The 22,891-nt window shown below is 40.0% G+C and overlaps 1 protein-coding gene across 2 annotated transcripts; it reads right to left on the reverse strand.

Moving 5' to 3' along the window:
• Positions 1-2,623: 2,623 nt before the first annotated feature.
• On the reverse strand, positions 2,624-22,656 carry mlxipl (MLX interacting protein like). 2 transcript variants are annotated; one of them, XM_016674279.1, is made up of 17 exons: positions 22,183-22,656; positions 21,059-21,165; positions 17,849-17,931; positions 17,678-17,767; positions 16,971-17,012; positions 12,933-13,107; positions 11,419-11,499; positions 9,734-9,885; positions 9,043-9,655; positions 8,883-8,959; positions 6,935-7,196; positions 6,139-6,254; positions 5,858-5,980; positions 5,557-5,684; positions 5,244-5,367; positions 3,346-3,475; positions 2,624-3,211 (listed from the first exon to the last, which is right to left on the reverse strand). In XM_016674279.1, exons 1-17 carry the CDS (start codon positions 22,518-22,520, stop codon positions 3,063-3,065), a joined length of 2,790 nt encoding a protein of 929 aa, XP_016529765.1. In that variant the 5' UTR covers positions 22,521-22,656; the 3' UTR covers positions 2,624-3,062. The 2 variants fall into 2 exon arrangements, with proteins under 2 accessions (XP_016529765.1, XP_016529766.1); XM_016674280.1 differs by lacking the exons at positions 2,624-3,211; positions 3,346-3,475 and having other exon boundaries at positions 5,232-5,367; positions 6,935-7,178.
• Between the last annotated feature and the right edge of the window lie 235 nt (positions 22,657-22,891).

A 22,891-nucleotide genomic window follows, 5' to 3' on the forward strand; every position in this document is an offset into this window, starting at 1 on the left:
TGCTTTATAGAGAAACCTCAATCTAAACACTGAAGTTTAAGGTTGCAATGTGACAAAATATAAAAAGATCAAGAAGTATGAATGCTTTTATAAGGAGCTGTAACTAGAAGAACACAAAATCATGTAAGCAGAATACAAGGCACTGACTTTATTTATGAGCAAGGGGAGAAATAATGTTTTATATATGCAAGTCAGCCTGAGAGTAACTGTAGAAGGCCACTGGTTTAAAACACAATTATAAGACACACCAGGCACGGAGCTATAGGGGTGGCTGCCCCGGCCCTGGGTCTGGAGGTGCCAGGGAGGGAGGAATGGTTTCAAGTCGCTTTAATGTCTGATTATAGACAGAGAAAGTGCGCCCTCGCCTGTTCAGAAAGGTGTATGTAATGTTAATGTTACTGTCCCTCCATGGAATATATAGTAGTCAGCCCCAGTGACTGTTTGACTCACGGTTTAGCCAATGTGCTTCCTGGCTAAAAATGAAACGAGAAACGCGGCCCAAACCGACCCCCCACCCCCTGCTCAAGTGTCCAGCAGCGTAGGTGATACACGTGAGGGGCCCGGTCATTGGCCCCGCCCCCCGGGACAATATACATGTAAAATTAAGTCACCATTGCTACAGTGATTGACAGCTCTACATGTGTCACAGAAATTAATGTACAGTATGCAACATGTATTTATGCAATATATAATATATGTATATGGTAAAACTTTAAGCACACATCACATTTAGTATTAGTTCTGGGTGAGTTGGAAGTTTAATTGAAAATATGATTTACTTTTATTCACTACAAACAGTCTTAGAAGTGAGCATCGAATCCAAATCCAGCCTTCCAGTTGTGTTGGTCCGCTATGGAAAGCTGATTTTGTCATTAATCATGATACCTGCTGTTCAAGAAATGCTGTCAAAGGCGCCACCTGGAGTTTATTAAGCAACACTACACACACAAATATCTATAATCAGAAGGAAAATATAAAGAAATGAGGGCTTATTAAGGGCTCAAAGTGGCTAAATCATTTGTCTACATAGCTATGTAAGTAGTCAATATAATACTGCAATAAATACATTAAATGTCTCAAAAATGTATGTGTATGAATAAATATGTCAGTAATTTATAAAATACAAAAGTGATTAAATCTGTATATCACTGATTAAAACTCAAATTTACAATATGTTCAAATCATATCTAATGGGCTCTTTGCGCGTACGGCGCAGACGTCATATCCGCATTCTTGTTTCCGCTTTGAGTTACCATAACAACTAGAAAAGACAAGATCGTATTTCAGGAGCAAATAAAGCAATACTATGAACATTGTTGTCTTCCAAATATAATGGGCTTTTAAGTTTTCATGGATTTCCAAGCGATCCTGAATTAAGATGGTGACTTGTAAATATTCATCGCTACCAGTTAAAGCTAACACTGCACAGCAAAGTTTGCAACCTTCACTTCACTCCGGATCAGCTTCTTCAGCCTAAAACTACCGGGGGATACGGATGGTAAATAAAGGAGCCGTCCCTGAGTTATTTCCATGAAATCAACTGTATTCAGAATATGGGAGGGAACGAGTGAGCAGACCAAAGCCAGACAGCCAAGCAACTGATCCGCCTGTACACACTGCGGTAAACGCATGGTCACAACTACATATTATTCAGGTATATGCGAACACATCATCGGCGCGTCGCCCTCTCCAGACGGGGTTTTGACGCCCCCTCTGGTGCAGCGCCCATATGCGTTGCATGCGCTGCATGCCCACTTTTTGCGCCACTGTGTAAACGCCGTCCTATTTGAGCTCTTCACAAGAAGCATGTAAAAGTAATAAAACTAAATAACACAGAGACCTTAAGGAACACATCCATTATTTTCTAGAAACAACAACTTTGAACCTGAACAGCTAGCTGAACTCGAACTCTGACACCAGAGCTGAACTACTTTTAAGCTATGGGGCTTGTGCTTCGGAAGCAAAGAGCCAGAACCGTAACCTCCCCAGTTACTTGGTCTCTGTTTGACACTAAAGACAATAAACACACATAACTGAAAATAAATACAAAGTAGAGTAAAAACATTGTCCGTTAGAATGAATTAAACGTTTAGATACTTAAATATCACATTTTTATAAGAAAAATGTCCGAGAATGTTGCCTACTAGCATAAGCTAAAGTTAATGTTAGTCATAACGTAAAACTCACCTTCGTATCGGTGACCGCATAACGAGGCCTACATCTTAAAACCTTTCTCCAGCGTTGGGGCTTTGGATCGAGGTACATCATTAATTGCTACCTTGGGTAAGCTATGCAAGCACCTAGTGTAAAATGTCATTGTCAACACCGGAAGTGACAGAGCTGCTTATCCCCGAACACGGAAGCTGACGTGCAAAAAGCCCATTACTTCAGGTATTTGTTTCATGTCAACGATTTATGAAATATTTTTTCCTCACTATGTGTCATCATGAAATATAATGCACTACAAAACAGGATTACGGAATAATTTGAGTGGAAAAAGAGTTAACTTTTAATGTCTAAAGAACACATTTTTAACCAATTTTTACATATAATTGTTCACGTATTTTACAAATTCTTAAAATAATTAAGTAATTCCAGCTGTTTAAAGTATGTCTCTTTTTTCTTCTTTTAAGTTATTATATATACTGTTATATACCTTTTCAATGACTTCTACTGAATTGTGGACTCTGACCCTTTGCACAAAAGTCTTGAGTCCTAGCTAGTTAGCTATCTAGCTAGTTAGCTATCTAGTTGGTTAGCTATCTAGTTGGTTAGCTAGACAAATAGCTAGATAAGGGTTTTGTTAAGCATTTTTAAGGGTTTTGTTTAAAAGTGGTGATATACTTTTTGAACTCCAGGTGGCACTAATTAAAGCTTGTATACATAAACCTTGTAATAGCGGAAAATAAACATAACAAAGGCGGGTCTTAACCGCACTTTTTAGACACCAGCGGCCACCACAAAGCACCCAAATGAATTTTGAAGCGGCTTTCCACATTTCCGTCCCTTCACTTAGGATTTTTTTCCGAGGGTATTCTTCATTGGTCCGTAAGCTGCGCACACTACTGCCGCATGACGGGCTGTAAGGAGTGGTCCATAGCAGGAGCAGGCTCCCCCTGGGTCACTGCGAGTGCAGCCTGCTCCGGTAGGAGGCTGGGGTCAGTCAAGATGGCTGTGGTTGTACTCAAGAGACGGAGTGAACTCAGAACCACTGGGGGAACAAGCAAGAACAGGAGAAACAAGATTTAAAACGCCGACTTACAGCTTGGCTGACCGCAAAGAGGGAGATACTAACAAACGAAGTGTAACTGTAGAAGCCTCTGATGGGATTTGTGCTGGACTCACTGGGTCTAAGAGCAGGCAAGGCACAGTGCTGGTCCAACCAGGAGAGAGTGGATCGACACAGGTCTTCCACGCTCGCCGTGGAAACCATCCCATTGTAGGACTCGAACAGAGGCTCAATGATGATACTGAACTGACACTGAGCTAAGGAAGGGCACGTTTCAGTATCGGGATTCAATCTTGTCAATGAATCCCACCATATTTACAAACCTGGCCAGATGTCAAACATTTCTCAGTGTCTAACGACCTACACATCTGGCATGTTGCGCCTGAAGACATTCACACCAATTTAACCGACAAGTCAATAATTTGTAGAATAAAGTGAATTAAAAGCACAAGCAGTTCATCTTAAATCATAGTGTATGGAATAAGATGTACAAAGGTACATCAGATTAACTAATAGTTTTACCAGGAAACATGATCGCATTATCGTTTATAATTTGTAAATAAATGTTCAGATCAAGAAGTTGTTGTTTTGTACTTTAGAAATGCGGAAGTAGTAAACGTGATAATGGTGCTATATGCTTTATTATTAATTTTGTATTATGAGTTTATTTTTTTTCATGCTAGTCAGCGTATCATGCAACAAAGGCACAATGGGAGCAGGACTTTTTTACAGCAGATCCATGCTAAGCTAAAATATTCAGCATGCGATTTTGCACAGCACTGCAAAATGATTTGTTTCTTGGACTTATTTCACATTTTACTTCTGAATTTCTCAGAAGCAGACAACAAAGAGGACATGTTTAAACTTCATCGGCTTGTTAGATTCAAAGCCAATCGACAACCAGCATCATGCCGGTTCAAAGACGTTTCTGTGATGATTTAGTTTCACAGATCTTAATATTAAATGCCTGAGGGGCAAAAAAAATAAATCAAAAAGTGACCTTGACCATTCTCCCAACTCCCGCAAAGGCGAACTCAGATGTGAACCTGCTCATTTTTGTTTTACAAGCTATAGATGTTTCATAAAACATCTTACTGCACAGGTGCCTCTGGCAGCAAAGTTTGAAATTCAGAATTTTTTTAGCTTCGGTCTTTGATGTTATCTTTGTGGTATGTTTTATTAAATATATTGACTTGAGAGAATCCCGAGTTCATTAATTATTTCACACTTGGATTCAGTATTTCTTTTTTTAAAGAGTGGCATTGACTTTTACAGGAAAAATGGTGAATTAAATAAAAAACAATAATTTTCAAACAATGCACAGGTGTTTAATGTCTGTTTGTTGACTCCCTGACTAAAGAGTGAACTTCTTCTGACCTCAAACTGCAACGTTTAAATTTAATCAGAACAAATGAAAGGTGTGGAAGCTCAACTGATATTTCACAGACAATTTTCTTACCTACATTGCAAAGCATCTGCTATAAGTGGTATAAAATCTGTTCATATGTATTTGGAGAAAAAGGCTTGGAACCACATCATTAGTTGATGTTCTTAAAGTGTCTGCAACCTGAAGTCGGTACTGTCACTTTACACTCAGTGGCTTGCCAAGATCAATAACTTTATTTTAAAACCTCAAAATAAAAATAAAAGTGCCTTTCTTTAACTTTAAAATACATAAAAATAACTTTGATAACAGTTATGTGCGTGCATGTCATTTTATCAGTCGAATCGAGTCGGTTTTTATTTATTTAGTGCCAAATCATTCAAATATTAATCAACTTTTTAGAAGTCAAATGAAAGAAAAGCGATAATATGATACAGTTTGACACAACCGACACTTTGAGGACATTTCTGATCTCGGCACCACTGATCGGCATAAAACCTAAATAAAACACTCTCAGGCGTGCGGTGACAAAATATAAATGACTACAAAAAATATATTCACTTTTGTGAGGCGCCGCGTCGCATTCAGATCCCAATTTTTAAAAAAAACTCAATTCATTCATAAGGATACGATCCAGAACTTCCAGTTCTGCAGAGTCTGAGCCCGGACGTACTCTCTGAACTTTTGCCTCATGTAGTCAAAGCGCTGCCGTGTGATGGGGACACCTGTGGCTGGGAGCTGCTGCTGGCAAGCACTGCACAAAACACACACCAACACACACGGAGTCAACAGAGCAGCGTGACCCATCTTCATGACAGCAGGGTAAGAAGAACGAGGAACATCGAGGGAATGAGCCACAGTCTTGAATAAGCATGTCTAATCCTGGCTGATCAGGAAGTGAGGAAGCACACAATCAGAGGCCGATGCTGAGTAAACGTCTCACTTGATGGCAGAGTTCAGGTGCTGGATCTCCTCTCGGAGTCTCTGGACCTCCTCGTGCAGCTGAGCTCTCTCCTGCTGCATCTTGCTGATGTACTCGGCAGTCTTCTGCAGCGTCGTGGCTTTGCTGATCTGTGCCGGCACGCAGACAGATTACAACCCGCGACGCAACACCGCGTAACTATTTACAATGCCATTAGCGCTTCTGTTAACATGGGGAGATGTACTTCACCAGGCCGCTCCGGCGCTCTTCACCCTTCGACGGCCTCACTGGTAAATGCAGCTGCGTCATTCGTTCAGCGTACCTTTATGCTCGGCTGGGAGCTGAGCGTCGTCACCAGGTTATGTAAAGTGTCGAATCCCAGTTTGATGTTGAAACGTCTCTTTTGCTCGGCAGAGATGTGAGTTATCCTCCTGGTCTCCGTTTGCTGCAGGCAGCACAGAAACGTAGATCACATTTCAAATCTCATGTTCCCAAAACCTTCCTACGTGTGCAGCAAAGAAGAAAAAGACTAGAACATTCCAAGTTCTATATTAATATAAATAAATGCCTTATTTAACATGTAAACATTACAAAATGTCCCACCTTGTTAGACTCCAGCTTTCCTTGTCCTGAGAGGCCGGACTGCGGGGAGCCGGGATTGGAGGCTTTGTCCAGAGGGTTTGGTGGAGAGATTTGGCCTGGATGAGCACTGAACTGAACTAAAAGAAATAACATTGACCTTTAAGTTTAGCTTCAACACACAAATAACATTCTGAATTCGACTTTAATTATTGACAAAATGAATCAGATTAATTGTGACTAATCGATTACTGAAATAATCGTCAACCAATTTAGAAAGAGAAAAAAAAAACTCCAATTAGACACCTTTTGCTGTCCAATAACTGAGTAAATTAAAAAATAATCAACAGATTAGCCTTACACTGTAATGATGCTAAGTCGAGCAGAAAGGCCTGAGATTTTCACATGTTGATGTGAGAAAGATGTTTTTTTTCACTGCATATCCATCCTTTGATACAAATGATCGAGCTTCTCACTAAAGGAATGCTTTGTTATTGCATTTTAGGCAATGAACTGTTTATTTTCTTAATTTAAAATTATTTGAATTATGTGCATCTTTTATGTATTTTTAAAATCATACACAATAGGCGTAAGTGGTTCAATGAAAGATCTGCAAAGTGTGTAAATTTTTTATGTGATTATTCTATTAATCATGACTAAAATAACTATATCCAGCCTTATCAGAATCAAACTAATATGATTTGTTGATATATTGCTAGCTTTTTCCCCACATTTTCTTGAGCTAAATGTTAACATTTAATCACTTATTTGAAAATTCAGCTTGAATGTCCTTGGAAAAGTGAGATATGTAAGGGCGTACCGGTCAGGCTGCTCCTGTCTGTGGCGTAGAGGGGAACAGGTGACAGCTTCTCGGTCTTGGGAACCAGCAGGGCGGCGGCGCTGTTGGTGGACCCGTGGGTGAGAAGAGCGGACACCGCTGAGCCTCTCGAGGTGCTGGCGCGCGGCGCGCTGTGGCCAAGCGGAGGCGTCATCACTGTAGGCCAACCTGCTCCGTGCTGCAGTGTCGAGGAAACGCCGCCAACTGGAGCGGCCCGGCTTGTCTGCTGAACAACACATGTTTTCTGATGAGAAAGAGAACACCAGAGCAAATCCATTTGATTATGTCTAAACTAGAAAGACTTTTGACGTTACATTAAGAGCCAAAGTACTACAGAACAAATCTGCTGACAAGAGTGTGACTTTTAAGCATTTTGTGACGCTTTAATACTACAGAAAGCTAACAGTAATGAAGTGCTAACAAATACAGAAAACAGAAGCACACAAAATGTGCCGATGAATTTTTGGTGACGAAACACTGTTTCAAGAAAATTATAATATATATTTCTCATTTAAAATAAACCCACTGCTACTAATATCAGGATGTCTAGAATTCCTATCTTATTTATTGGAAAGAGTAAAAAGTACAGAAATTATTCAGTTAGCAGGTCTGTTGAGTTTCCAAAGCAATGAAAGACGGACTGCTATTTTTGATATTTGAAATCTTGCTGAACAAAATCAGTCTTTAATCTTAAACTGCACTAAATAAAACCAAGCTAAACTAGATTAAACTAATATAAGCTAGGCTAAAAACTAAGACAAGCCAAATTGTCTTAGTTAAATAAACTAGATGACAAATTAATATAAATTTAGATCATTAAGATGAACTAAGACAAGAAAAACTAAGCAAAACAAAGCTAACGTAGGCTCAACTAAACTTAGCTAAAGTGAAATGGATTAAGCTAAAATACGCTTTGCTAGAAAACTGTTAACTAAAGCCAAGTAAAATTAAGCATAACATAAGCTAACACAAATTAACATGAGATTAGCTAAAATTAACTTAAACTAAGCAAAACAAATGTACAATATAAACTAGGCTAAATTAAAACAGTGACTGTTGAATGTGTGTGTGTGTGTGTGTGTGTGTGTGTGTGTGTGTGTGTGTGTGTGTGTGTGCACGTGTGTGTGTGTGTGCACATGTGAAGGAAGAACAGTCGCTGTTCAGCTTCATGGGGACTTGACATTGAGAGCATATGCTTCTTGATAAAGATGCCTTTGGCTTTGCTTTCAAAGAATACAACCAAAAATAATGACAAATTAAAATGGGATCATCTAACATGAGCTCAGTTAAACTAATTTCACTTATTTATGATAAACTAAATTATTAATAGCTAATCTAATCATAACAAATGTAGCATAAACTAGACCAACATAAGCTAAGCTAATTTAAAATAGGGTAAGTTATAGGATATGCTAAACGATGTGCTGAAATAAAGTAAACTCAACCAAACAACACTAGTAGTTTGGTTGAAGCTTAACTTAGTAAAGTTAGGCCACTTTACTATGCGGGAATAACCATCCATTTAAAGCTCTAGTTGACATATTAGACTGCAGCAATTATTTTACAACAAAAAGCCTAATATTTTGCTGAGCACTGTCTCTTCTTTGCTACATCCTTTCTAACATTTAGCAGGATTTAAGAGAAATTACCTAATGCCAGAACTCCTTTGTAAAAGAAAAAATAAAACAAAAAAAACCCCTAAATTTTACATTTAGGAGTTAATGTCTGAACATGAGCTTACAAGCTGAAGGTCTTGACTGCACAAAGTAAGACATGTTCAGTTAAGCTAACCCATGCTAACAACCATCTAGCTATGAGTTATAATCAAAATGGATCTCTGTATTTGAAATATGTGTTTTAAACAATTCCTGTTACGTCTATTTATCTCTGTGCAAAACAGGAGATACAGAAACACTTATTTAAGGCTTACCACAGAGCTCTTAGATGTTGACCTCTGACCTTTAGTTGTCATCAGAGAGGTGCTATTAAATCCAAGCGTTGGTTTTTCTATAAAAACAGAGAAAATTATCCATTGTGCGCTTCACTATAAGCTGTTATCAGACGTGAAGCGGTTGTTTGAATTAGCTCACTGTCATGTGTGCTGGAGGAAAGCAGCTTAGCCAGGCAGCTGGTGGGGATGGGGGCAGTGGATTGGGGGTTGGAGGGCAAATCGGGGGACCCAGCTGTCCGCAGGCCTCCTGTCTTCTGCTTGTGTTTCCCCCTGACCCCTGAAACAACCAGCTGCTCCGGGACAGACAGGCAGTGGGTTGCTGTGACAGGAGCCAGCGCTGCGTGGACCGGGTCCGACGCGGCGGCCGGGTAACTGAGAGAGTGGCAGTGGGTCTGGGAGTACGGGTCCACCGCCGGAGAGTAGGTATGAGCCTGGTACACGGAGCCCTGGGCTCCCATGGTGGAGGCCGTGTGAGTGATAACGGTGGAGGTCACGTTCGTCGTTGTGTAGAACCCAAACTTGTGACACGGCAGCGGGTGCAGGAAAGGAACGCTTGCAGAGACAGGCTGCTCTGCGTTACTAGTGTATGCCGTAGACGCAGACGCATCGTGGTACGACTGATGTCCGTACGACATGGCTCCGGACGCCATGCTGGACGTATGGTACTCGCCACAGTCCTGGCTAGCCCTGGTCTGCTCTGAGCGAGGGCTGGATGTAGAGGGCTGGGCTAGACTGTCAGAAGACAGAGTAGGCTGCAGGGGGGGGGGACTCAAAGTTAACATTTGTTTTTAATAAAACTCTCCACAAAGTGCTGTAACCAGCAGAACCACCTGAGACAGCTGGGTGTCGATAAGAAGCTGAGGGGCCGTCACAACAGGAGAGGGAACGGGAGCATAAGCTGTGCTGGGTGGACCGTCAAAGTAGCTACAGTCGGCAAACCCACTCTGGTGAGTGGGCTGACCTCGGTAGTTCAGAAAGATATCTGGGAACACAGGAACAGAGTTTATTAGACAGCCATACTTCCCATATTACAAATTACTTTTATCTGGGAAACATCAAGGTAGGGATGTGATGTTTTATAATGTAATGTTTCTCTTTTGTGCTGAAACAATAAAAATTGTGTTTAAAAAAACAAACATTTTTTTCCAATTTGCCAGAATGCTCGGAAAGTGGAACAGTGCCCTCTGGAGGACAAACTGAGTATGACAGTATTACTGAAAAATAATGATCTACCACTTTCTCCAGTCACTGGTTGCTGAAGCATTCACAAAAAGCTGTGGATATAAAATATCTACACTCCATGTTCATGTTTATTTTTGTGATGAACAAAATGAGACCATGATAGTGTACTCTGTCTGACTCATAAGAAAGAAAGAAAGAAAGAAAGAAAGAAAGAAAGAAAGAAAGAAAGAAAGAAAGAAAGAAAGAAAGAAAGAAAGAAAGAAAGAAAGAAAGAAAGAAAGGCACAAGCAAATCTGTTGGAAGGAAAAACAGAAAAAACCCGTAACGACCTGGCTTCCTAAGAATGAGAAACATGAAACAAAACTTTGTCAAAGTGTTTTTTGATAAATCCAAAAACACTTTGTTGAAGTGTCGCTCTGTCCTCCCACAAGATTTTAGGAGATTTTAGACATGCCTGGATGTAATACTCAAAACAGAATATTGTTTTTCAACTCTGCTTAATCCAGACATCTCATGGTATATTTGAGATCTTCGGTAAAGCACATTGCAGCATCCTTTGAGTCTGATAAGTGATTTACAAACGTCTCAAAGAATTTGAAATCAGCCATTCTTACTTTACAGTTGTGTCCAAATTTTTTAAGTACTTAATGGACATAAAATTAACTTTTTTTTGTTCATTACAAAACATAATATCAATTTTTTACACTTTGGTACAAAGGAGATCTGTCAGTCATTCTGGATCCACAACATGAAAAGCGCCTTCATTTGTTAGCCGTATTGATTGCTTTCTATTTTTAGGCTATCGTCAGAAATAGCAACCGGATTTGGGTCACTCTGTCTTTGAAAGTATTTACGTAGGTTTAACAAACGGCTGACCAAGTCTGGTCTTGAGTAAAATTCACTGGACGCTTGTGGTCCAGCTTACTACAAAACTATGATGGCATCAGAAGGTGAGATAAAATAAGGAGCAACACTTCATGCTGAAACATTTTCGGTTTTAAAAATGGTTTTATTTTGTCAGGGAAATGTCTTTAAAAATGTAAAAATTATTTTTAAAAAAAGCTCTGTGGCCACCATCCAGATTTGTACCGTTCTTGAACTGCAGTGGGAGGCCACACAAAATCCCCCCAGGTGCTGAAAATGGCCTGTGGACCTGCACTTTGGACACCTACGGTCTAGATTTGTCAAACTGATAAGACCCTTACCTAACCAGCTTCAAGAAAAACAACAACAGGTAATATTAAACACTAAGACATCACATGTTGCGGTTGCACGGAGATTTGCTGGCAAACAAATAAATCGCCGCATAAACAGAGGAATAAGAAGGGAGTACCTGGGATGTCCATGAAGTCATCCATACTGGGCTGCAGTGGCGTCAGGCCCGGCTGGATCATGTCAGCATTGCTTGTGTATGCTAAAGGGAGAACGCATACAAAATGAAATCATTCACTAAAAGGCGTGCTCCTTATTTTCACACGACGGTATCAATTGTTAAACTCATCACCGAGACAAACAACGTTAAACAGAAACGATTAAATCAGTCTGTAAGCTAATTTAATCTGTTAGTAAATAAATAACAACATATTGATCATAACTACACCACATTTTATCCCTTTGACCAACCCCAGACTGAATTAAAACACGTTAAAATGTTAACTTTGATGGTTTTATAAAACAAATTCTGACACAGAGAACAGAACCAGCCTTCTTTATTTAGTCCTTTTAAAGGAGCAGTATTAAAGATTATCAGGATATTTTGTGGCCCTATTGTGATAACGATAAAAATCATGATAAAAATATACATATTTATTTTTAGGAAACTGTATGACTGTGACTTCATAGCACCACAAACACAAATATTGTTCTTGGAAAACATTTGAAATAGGCTTCTTCAAACATGACTCAGAAGAAATTCGACTTCACAATTTAACCCCCTAAAATTGGGGCTCTGTCTCTTTAAGAAACTCCTGCTCTTTCTGACACTCCGCCTTCAGCACGTCATCACATCTAAGTGCTGCTGCTGGTAGTTTGAAGGAGCTGAGTGAAGTGATCTATGATGCAGAAGCTCGGCTGGGAAGCTGCAGCTCCAGGAAGGCACCGCTTGGTTGCCCCATGAAAGAATCAAAGCAACACTCCATTTATGTGCAAAGATAACACGATGAAAAGCTTATTTTACATAATACTGCTCCTGTAACTTCCTGACTCAGATGCTGCTACCCCAACAGATGAATGTCGACGGCTTCACTGTTTCAACAATATCCGAGTTATTTCCAAGAAGAACCGTTAAAACAAAAAAAGATAACCCACATACTTTTTCTGTTTTAATGCTGCTTTGTCATGAAAAATAAAAGCAAAGATTACCGCTGTCAATCAGACGGTGCTAGAGACGGTGCGTGTCTCCACAAACTTTGCCTGTTTGGTGCTTTCCTCTCAACTAGCCCCTTTTTTTTTTTTTTTTGAGGGACAATTTTGTTTATAAATACTTTTAAATTCACTTAATTTGTAGTTTTATTTATGTTTTTTAGATATTTCGAATGTCTTCTAGATCCAGTGTTATCCAGTGTTTCATTAGAATTTAAAGTTTATTTCTCTTTAAGAATGTGTTCTTGCATCATTATTTTTGCCACTATCATTATATCACTTAAAAATGGTCTCGAAACAATATTATCATTTATCACAATAACTTCTGGAACAATTTATCGTCCTGCAAAATTTCATGACAGGCCTAATTATGCTTGACACACAATCACATAACACCATGACGACCTCTAAAACTTAATCCCTAAACACCCCTCAGTTTTACACAAATTCATTTCGAAAGTCTCCAGATGTGGACAACCAACTCACTGTTGTGTCTGTCGCTGGTCCAGGGACAGGGTTTCTGGGTCATGGTGAAAAGCGTGTCGGAGATGTCGGACAGAAGGCAGTCCAGGTCAAACATGTGGGCCTCTACGGGGGCGACTTCAGGTTGCTGGTAGGAGTGACTGGACCATCTGTCCAGCTTGGCCTGGCAGGTCTGCCCCTGCAGCACAGCAGGAGAAAGATGGAGAAACGTCATCAGAAGCCAAGACGCAAACGAGCAGAGGCCAGAGCGATGCGATGATGACTCTCATGAAAATTGAACTACAGGATTTAGAATGTCATCATGATATTTTGTGGTGATGTTGTGACAGTGCTGAAAACTTTGATGGAAAACTATTTAATACTTCTCTTTTACGTAACTTTATGACTGTGTTGCCCTGCGACAGACTGGCGACCTGTCCAGGGTGAACCCCACCTCTCGCCCGGAACGTTAGCTGGAGAGGCACCAGCAACCCTCCCGACCCCACTAAGGGACAAGGGTGTAAAGAAAATGGATGGATGGATGGATGACTGTGACTGCATGGCACAGTATTCATAATTCCACAAACACAAATATCGTCCTTGAAAAATATTCCTGTTATCGATAAGCTTCTACTCTGTGGGTAGATTGGTCGTCTTGTGATCGGAAGGTTGTAGGTTCGATTCCAGCTTCCTCCTGCCACATGTCGATGTGCCTCTGGGAAAAGCACTTAACCCCAAACTGCCTACCGATCTGCGCATCGGTGTATAAATGTGTGAATAAGTGAATGTGACTCCAGTGCAAAGAGCTTTGAGTGGTTAAGAAGATCAAAAAAGCCTAATATAAGTTCAGTCCATTTACAAAGTGTGATTTACTTCACTCTGCTGCACAGTAACTGCATTTAGTCATATTTTCAAATGTACTGATATTTACTAATGCAGTGCACATTTTTTTATATACCAACAATGACTGAACTCTATCATGACAATAATAAATCAAAATTCCTAACATGATGCGATAAATTATAAACGATACGATAAATGTCCACCTCTAATCTGAACTAAGAAATAATTCTTAGTAGCAAAATTACTTTAACTCATAATAACAAAAACTAAAACTCAACATATTTGAATACATGCATTACAAAAAAGATTTACAATTGAATATCCTTTTACAAACAAAACTACACTCCGCCCCCCTTTATAGCACCAGTCGGTTAAAAACGCTTTATGTTAAAGAGCCGCCGTATTCTGGAAAGCAAGTAAAACTTACAGAAAATACAGCTCATGACTCGGTCCGTTCCCTCTGCACACAGCGCTTTATTTCACCCTGACCGTCTTTGTCATCTTCACCCACCAAGCCCAGACCCGGAGCCGGTCTTATAGGGAAGCCTAGATTGAGCCGGAAGCTCCTTTGATTACGTTTGAGACATCCCCTCTGAGGAGATTGGTGAGTTTTGCATGCACATGCATGTGTTTGTGTGTGTGTTTGTGAAGCCCATTATGAACAAAAAAAAAAAAATGACACATTGTCAAAAAACACAAGGCCCCCAACAGGTTATCATTATGTGGTTTCATTTTGACGTCTCAATATTTCGAAACCGCCGACAGCCTTTTGTCCCTGACCTAATTCTGGGAGCTGCACACACGTGCATGCAAACAGGAAGACCCGGCCAGTCAAACTGCGCCCGGTTAAATAGGGATAACACACACACACGCGCGCGCGCGCGCGCACGCATACGTAGGAACGTCAAAATTTCCTACTTCTGATAGAACACGTTTTGGGTTCCCTGCATCTGAGTGGTACCTCGTAATAAAGACCACGTCCAAAAAAAATGAAACGAAAGAAGAACGAACAAAGATTCATCTTCCATCTCTGTTTCATTCAGTGTAACTGGATTCATAGATTGAACTTATCAATCAACATCATATTTGCAAAAAACAGCCTCTGGTTTGATCTCGAATCACTTCAGGTGATTTTAGATGAGGCCCGTGAGGAAGAATCACTGGAGCCAAATTTCAAGTCATGAAACCACAACATGTGGAATTTGCTTAAAAGAAAGAAAGAAGAAACTATGGTTGACATCATGACCATTCTAGAAGCTTTATTTTAATTTTTTTTATCTCAAATCACTTGAGTTTTATTTTGGATAATTCACCCTGAAAAATTATTCATTTTCATTTATAAAACCTCAAATCAACACGTAATTTTCCTGTTTTCTTGCCTCCTTTTCTGAGCTGGTGGTCATCCTGAGCAACAGTCTGACTGAACGGCCTACCCCGCCCAGGCGATCGCAGCTTTTCAGCCCTGATTACAGAGAGCTAGAATCTCTGAATCACTGGAGCAGAAATGATGACATCAACAAATTATTAGCAATTTTATGCTATGAAACACACTTCTGAAGCCGAAGAACATTATACCCCCAACGGTCTTATGCAACTGCCCCCGCCCCTATTAGTTTTCAGACTTTCAGCATCAACAAATCTCTCTGCAAGAGACGTTGCTAACATCAAGAAAAAATAAGCAAGGATTTTATTTTACAAAAACGATTTACATTTCTCAGTCTTAATATTTGGTTAGTTGCACTCATTTTATCGTAATTCGATTTCTTTCTAGAGCAAAAGTTTCACAACATGATCTAACTTATTTTACCTTTTTTTAAAACGTAGATGTGTCTATTCCTTAATTAAATAATCAAAAGGAACCATTTTTGGCAATTAGACCACAAAATCTTAAGTTTACAAAAATAACCCTGTGTAAAGGAGGAATCTAGAGGTGGTTCTTGAGCGCAATTGTTTTGACTCAAAAATCGATTTTGAATCGAAAGGTTGGCTTTAAAAATCGGATTCAAATCATGAGATAATAAACGATTTCCACCCCTAGAATATAAACTATTAGCTTTTCTATGTTTGGTTTTCTGCCTCCCTCCAAACATTATAAATATGTTCATGAAATACAACTCTAGATTTGTTCACGATTCCCAAAACTAATGGGAGTGATCTTTTTTTTTTTTTGCACTTGCCTTTGCGAAATAGTTTAAACAGCCAGATTGCAAGATATTTGTTGGATTCTAAAACACAACTTCTACTCCATAAAACTGGAAATAAATTTAAAAAAAACTTGGCTCTATAGATTTTGGCCAAATTAAAACAGAGACCTAGTGAGATGAAAGACCGAAAAACTCTAGTTTGATGGAACAAAAATAGATGTTTGGTTTCGCTTGTGTGTTTTTCCAGCCTCTGGATGTAACCGGTGGATGGCCAGATAACACATGGCAGCGTAAAGCAGCGATCTTTGACCAGCTGCTGATATGTCCCCTTTTAAGTGCCGTGCAGAGTCTGATCGCACGGACGCTAGGAGACAGACTCATTACCGGAGCGTTCTTAATTTTTAACTCAGCTAAACGGAGCCTCTCAGCGCCGGAGGGGAAGCTCAGTTTATCCGCCGCCGCTTCATTCACAGGACTGAGCCGTCATTCATGAGGTTCCCTCCTGCTTCTTTGCCGAATTACATCTGCACTTTGGGTTTCTGCATCCTATGGCGTCACGAACAAACTCGCAGCACCTCTGCTGCTCAAGTCTGACAAAAGCCCTGCTGCAAGTAGGTCACATTTAAAAAAAAAGGAAGAAATAAAAAGAGACATTACATTTTGAAGCAATTTCACTTGAATGAAGATTAAAACCCCCCTAAAAAGGGACGAGAGGTGTTGAGAGTTCCTGGTAATCACTGTGTCAATTACCTACAAATGTCAGGCTATGACGCACGGCTCAAGTGTTGTTTTGTTTTTTTGCCCCTGCGGATCCTCTTTTTCTAGTTTCTATCTAGTTAACAGAAGGAACTCGTTCCTCATGTTCTTATAATGCATTCAGGTGCGAATAATAACGAAGCAGGTCACTGGCCCACGCGAAGCGGACCGGGTCAGGCAGCCGGCTTCAGCCTCGGATGGTCAAAAAATAAATAAATAAATAAAATCGATGTCCCTCTACCTTGATGCACTTACAAGACAAACAGAAAGAAACGCAGGAGCAAGAATAGACAATGACTTGTCAGATCAGATGGCATACCTCCTGCAGCATCGACAGGATGTCATCCTTTTTCTTCTGAAGCTGCAAAACAGAAACAGAGAAGCGTTACAGTCTGATTTACAATAAGTGAGTCTGACAGTCGACACAAAGAACAAAAAAATTGACCCTTTCCAGTTCTTTAATGGCAGAGAAAGCAGACAAGTTTTCCTGCAGAGCAAATAATATGCAAATAATATTCAGAATTGAGAAATCTGAAAATAAAAATTGAGAAATTTATATATATATATATATATACACACACACATATTAGAATTTCTCAATTTTTATTTTATTTTTTAGTTATTTTTCCAACATTAGGGCATTTAGCAGCGCGGACACCAGGATGATTGCCAGCGTTAAGATACTCCTCCTGGCTCTGATTGGTTGTTTCAGAGCGGTGCATTTCTGCATATGGCAGTAGGACCACAGGGTGAAAGCAGCTTGATTTTCTTCAAAGATTTTCAGTTTCATGTTACAACGCAGTGACAGTTTTAGCAAACTTTTTTTTTAAAATAATAATTACATTAATAACAAATTGAAAATGTAATGAGGCATCCAGGATTGTATCATCTATCCAGGCTTGTGTTTACTCCATTACATACTGATAACTGAGTATAATTTAGGACAAACAAAGAAAAAAATAACTCTGCAACTCCCAGATTTCTAAGCCGAACATATGGAAACACATGGAGCCGACTCACACTCACCCTTTTCTTGTAATAAATCCTCCACTTGTGGTACTCCTTAATCACCACTTCAATCCTCCTCTTCCAGTAGCTGCCCTCCAAAATGATTGCCTGTTGTTCCAACACCGGAGAAATCCAATGTTCAACAGAGAAGGAAAGCTAACCACCACTCAATTCATTTGAATCGCTCACCTCAGGCTTTCGGTGAGCTTCTGCCTCTGAGCCTTCCAGCGGCGTGACGAACCCGCACACCGGGTTCTTCCTCTTCTCCACATCTGAGGGTAAAACATACAGAGCAGGTATGTTTTAGGTTTTAGCTTGAGCTAACCAGCATTATACTGTAAAAAAGACATTTATGTGCAATCTGGTAAGAGCCAAAAACATCACGGGATTCCAACCCAGGTCTGAAAGGCAACAGTGATGCCAGCTGTGAAAAGACACAAGAACAACTTACTGAACATACATTAGAGTATACGTTCAGATGAGACCAAAAGTACCTTTTGAAAATTGACAATCTTTAAGTATAAATTAAACATACTTTTCATTAAAGCTATATTTTTCTATTAAAAATGGTTTCCTTTGTTTATTAATATCCTAATTTTAAATGTCCTGTGTCACTGCAAAAAAACAACTAAATTTTGCCACAAAATTTTATTACACTTGCAATAACACAAAACTAACTTACAAATAACTTTTCAGCAACAATTAAGAGCTTGTTTTAAGTCAATAATTCCCTGTTATTGATTAAAAAAGTACTAGTCCAACTGCTACTTATAATATGGGAACATTTCTTGTTATAAGTGAAATAATCTGCCAGTGGAACTGGTACTTTTTTGATGATTATTAATTAGTTATTGACTTAAAACAAGCTCTGATATCTTGCAGAAAAGTTACTTGTAAATAAGTTCTGTCTTATTTTAAAGTGGGCAAAGATATTAGCACTAGAAATCAGACCAAATAAGATTTTTTGGGGGGTTTTGCAGTTCCGTTAATGTATGTGGAAAAATTATAGCAATTAACAGAAATTAATCATAATTAATCTATATAATGAGCTTCACTTTGTGATAAAAGTTCCTAAGATAAATGGGTTTTTCAATTATAGTCCAATTTATTGAATGCGTCTGTATATAAATGTCTGGCTTCAACATATTCTGACATTGTATTATATTTTCACTGAAACAATCACTTCCACTAGTTCAGGAAACAACTTTCTACTAACATGTAAGATGTAAATCATGTTTGTTAATTTAGTGTCAGATATGTTTGACGTCTCTTTGTGTTTTTGTTGGTCATCTGCAAGAAGCGTTGTGTTTTTCATGAACAGCATCCCCTGCAGATGGTTCCATCCATATTTCTCAAGCTAAAGCTGTGCATGGATCACTCTACCATGTTCTCAGAAGGTTCCCAGGGCGCGGTTTATTCCTTCGCTACATGTGTAGACCGAGGAGCTATTTTTACTCCAAGAGGCAAGAGATTCCGGTCTGACCTGCAGGCGCCGGGACGACCTGAAGGCAGAATCCTCTGTAAACCACACCTCAACTTTCAGCTAGCATCGCCTGGCCGTCACAGAAAAGACAAGAAACAAAAAACTCTCCCGCTAAACTCACAACCAGTCAATAATTTCAATTTTTGCTTGAAGGTTATTGATTGCCATCGTGTCAAAAAAAAATCCATGTTTAATCTTTTTATCCATCTTGCATATTTAAAAAAAAAAATCCAATTCCACCTGTCTGAGAAAGATCTACAAAGAGCTATCCGTTACTTTTAACAAGTCAGGCTATGTGATAGAGGTGAGATATGTCAGTCCCTGTTGCCCTGTGACTTGTTTGCAGCACTGATGAAGTGATGATGTCCAGCACAAATTTAAAGGCAACGCCTTTTGTGCAACACCTTCAGAGCACAAAGGCAACATTCCACACACATATTACAAAGACATTCAGGGTTCTGAGTACAGGTCCGTCTGCGGTCCTGAACTGTCCCCACCGGTTGAAAAGAAAGATGATTTAAGACTCTACAAGGTTGCACGTGTTCCTGGAAAAGAAAATGTTTTTCAAGTATTATGAAAAGGAGAGGAAACATTTTAAAAGGCAGGTAAAGTGCTTTGTTGTTTGTTTTGTTTTCTTTTCTCGTGGTATTTGTTGTATTCCTGGAATCCAGTATAGAGCAGTGAAACAGTTTTCATACCATTAACTCAAAATTTTCACCGTTTGGTGAATTTTAAGAGGATTTTATGACACACAGCGGCCTTGTCATAATTCAGATGAGCTGCAGTGTGTTCTTACACTATTGATACACTGATACACTTTTTTCACTTCCGATGCCGATATCTGAGATTTAGTATCCGATACAGAAAAACAGTGCTGAATTGACTTAAAACTTTTTTTTTAAACACAGACATAAATGAACAGAATTAAACATTTATTTGATAAACCTGCACTAGTACAGCACATTTAAATACACCAATAGCTGGTCGAACATGTAAAAACAAATTTAATTTGTTCAGTCAATACAATTAGCATAATGTGACGGTGCGGTGAGAAGTTGGACAAGGAGTTAGCAGCGGCGGTTAGCCACGCTAACCCGAAACAGAAGGCGCACTTTAACTTTATTTCACTTCGTCCACGTAAAGCCAAATATCTAGTTATAGTCTCATACATGAGAAGAGTAACGACAGTTTACCGCTCTGCACCGCCTCATCATCACCGATGTTTCTCCTCCCTACAACGCGGAAGACGAGTTCTTATTCTGTACAGTAGTACAACCAAGGAAAAAGGGAATAGGCGCCCCCTTGTGGTGATCCCTACTCATCTCTAAGAACCAAGCAGTATAATGACTGTTAGAATAACAGCCAATGTAAAATAAATAATGAAGAAACTGAAGTTGACAAATAGAATGGGTTAACTATCTTGGTCAAACATGTAAAAATAAACTGCAGCAAACCTTTCAAATGGTTCAGAAAGTTACATTAAGAATTCTACATATAATCTAAAATAAATAAAGCCTGACATCGCTCAGAGCACAAAGCATAGAATTAGACTGAATAGATCTATCTGCCCTGATGAATCGGGCACACTGTCACATTACTCGATCTGGAATTTTTTTTTTTTCCAATATCGGGACCAACACAGATATTAATATTGGATCAGTGCATCGCCATCTTCAACAGACTGCTTGTGTCGGAAATGTGGCAAATTTCCAATGTGACTGAATTAAATGAGCCAAAATTCCTCCATGGTAAAACAAACAAACAAACAAAAAAGCAAAAACGGTATAAATAAAATTGAAAACAGGAAATCGTTTTTCACAGCTCTGTGTTAGATGGCCTGTCCGCTTTTATTTTCCTAATCTCTCACTTTATAATGGGCAGCAGGTGGGAGCGGAAGAGAGGACGTGCAGACTCACACTGAATGAACCATGCTCTCCATATTGCGTTGTTCAGACGGATCTTATCCCTCCAAAGCAAGCGCAGGCCCTTGAACGACTTCCATTTGGGAGAGACTATTTTCCCACTGTGGTGGAGCAAAGAAGAAAAAAAAAAGAAAGAAAAAAGTGAAATATGAGTTACATCTTAAAGAAGAAGAATGCTGAAAAACAAACTGTTGCCTGACTGTCTCCCCCCTGCGGGAAACCTGTCCTGAATTTGACTAATAGCACCCGATTGACTGCTTTCTCAGTACTCAGACAGGATGTTTGCCCCTTTCTTTTTTTTTTACTCTAGGATCCCTCCGCCTGCAGAGTGCTGAGAAAAGGGCTGCTAATGTGAGGTGCTCCAGGTGTTGCTAGGAAGCCCAGCGAATCATTATCAACATGCTTTTAGTGGGTTAAAATGTCTGCAAGTTATTTTCTGAAAACTCATTTAATCTGCTTTGTGTGCAGGACAGTAGATAGACTAAACATATTATAGATTACAGTTGATTTTTTGTAATATTTTAGCTTTTCGAGTAAATCTATATTTGGAGTTTAGCATTTTCTGCAAAAGACCAGCTGAATTTCTTATATTAGTGACTGCAATATGTAGCTGCATCATTAAACAAGCAGCTGTGAGCCTTAAATTAAAGAAAAGAAAAGAAATAAACGGCAGTGGGCCTTCATTACATGACCTTTCCCCCTTTGCCTCAGTTTCTCTGTAATCTTTCCATTCCTGCCAACTGGATTCAAAGTCCAGTGTACAGTGAAGACTTTCCAGGCTGTTGTGTAAGAGAAACATCTACAAGCCTCAGTTATCAGTTAAAAGGGGAAATCTGTTGGAAAACATACTTTTATGCAGACTTTCTTCACTGCAGGTTGCTAGAGGCGCTTTGATACATTTGTGATAAAGCTTGGAGTCATTTTTAGTCTGCAGAATACTTTCTCCATTTCATTGGAAGAGCTGAATTTAAAACTGAGAATGCGTGTTAATAAAGCGGGTGGTTCAGGTTATGTGAGATTCAGCACTAAAGTGCACACAAATCACTTTTCTATGGTCAATAATCTGTGAGCTCAGGTTAGTTGATGACCCGGTCCCGTGACCAGGCTGCAGAACTCACCTGTAAGCCAGAGACATGCACTCGAACAGCCGGGTGAGAGTGGGGTCGATGCTCAGGCTCCCGGAGTGGTACCGGTAGGTCTGGCACCACGTCCTGTTCACCGTGTCGAAGTCGTACCGCAGCGAGCCGCCGCTCTTCCTGCGGCGCGCCGCAGAGTCGCTGTGCGGCGACGACACCATGAAGTGTCCGCTGTGGATCACCTGGGTGCGGGCGAAAGAGCCGGGCGCGGGTTCGACTCCCGTCGGACGAGCAGGACCCCCCTCCGGTTCCGAGTCCGACTCAGAGGAGTCCTGCAGCTGGCTCCGCGCGGCCGAACACACGCTGCCGTTTCTCGCCATGGCATGCAGCGGCTCTGCCTCTCTCCCCCTCCAACCCGCGCTGGATGATCCTACCTGACCAGGGTGGACTCCTTCCAGCAGCAGCGACCGCACACCTCTGCGCTCTGGGCGGGAGCACGGCAGTGTCAGAGCAGACTGTCGGCGTGTCAACTTCCTGATCCGTAAAGTCTTCACGCGAAAACAACTCGGAGGATCTTTAAGGGTCCAAAATGCTGCGCCATTAATTATTAGTCATGATCAAAACAGTGTCTCAAATACTGACCTACAGTGCTATGCGGTCTATTTTTGGCAGGGCTGGAATTTTATTTATTTTATTAAAGAAAAAATAAAATCTAATCGTTTTATAGAATTATCGTACTATTTGACGATAC

This window comes from Poecilia formosa, unplaced genomic scaffold, assembly GCF_000485575.1.
Source record: "Poecilia formosa unplaced genomic scaffold, Poecilia_formosa-5.1.2 Scaffold93, whole genome shotgun sequence".
Taxonomy (NCBI): domain Eukaryota; kingdom Metazoa; phylum Chordata; class Actinopteri; order Cyprinodontiformes; family Poeciliidae; genus Poecilia; species Poecilia formosa.

Bases quoted from the DNA above. Each gene is read 5' to 3' on its own strand.
- mlxipl (XM_016674279.1), bottom strand. From the start codon at position 22,520: ATGGCGAGAAACGGCAGCGTGTGTTCGGCCGCGCGGAGCCAGCTGCAG. The intron at 11,500-12,932 runs GTGAGTTGGTTG...TTCTCCCTTTAG, and splicing joins GACCAGCGACAGACACAACA to CATACACAAGCAATGCTGAC. The intron at 8,960-9,042 runs GTGAGCTAATTC...CTGTTTTTATAG, and splicing joins TTCCTCCAGCACACATGACA to AAAAACCAACGCTTGGATTT.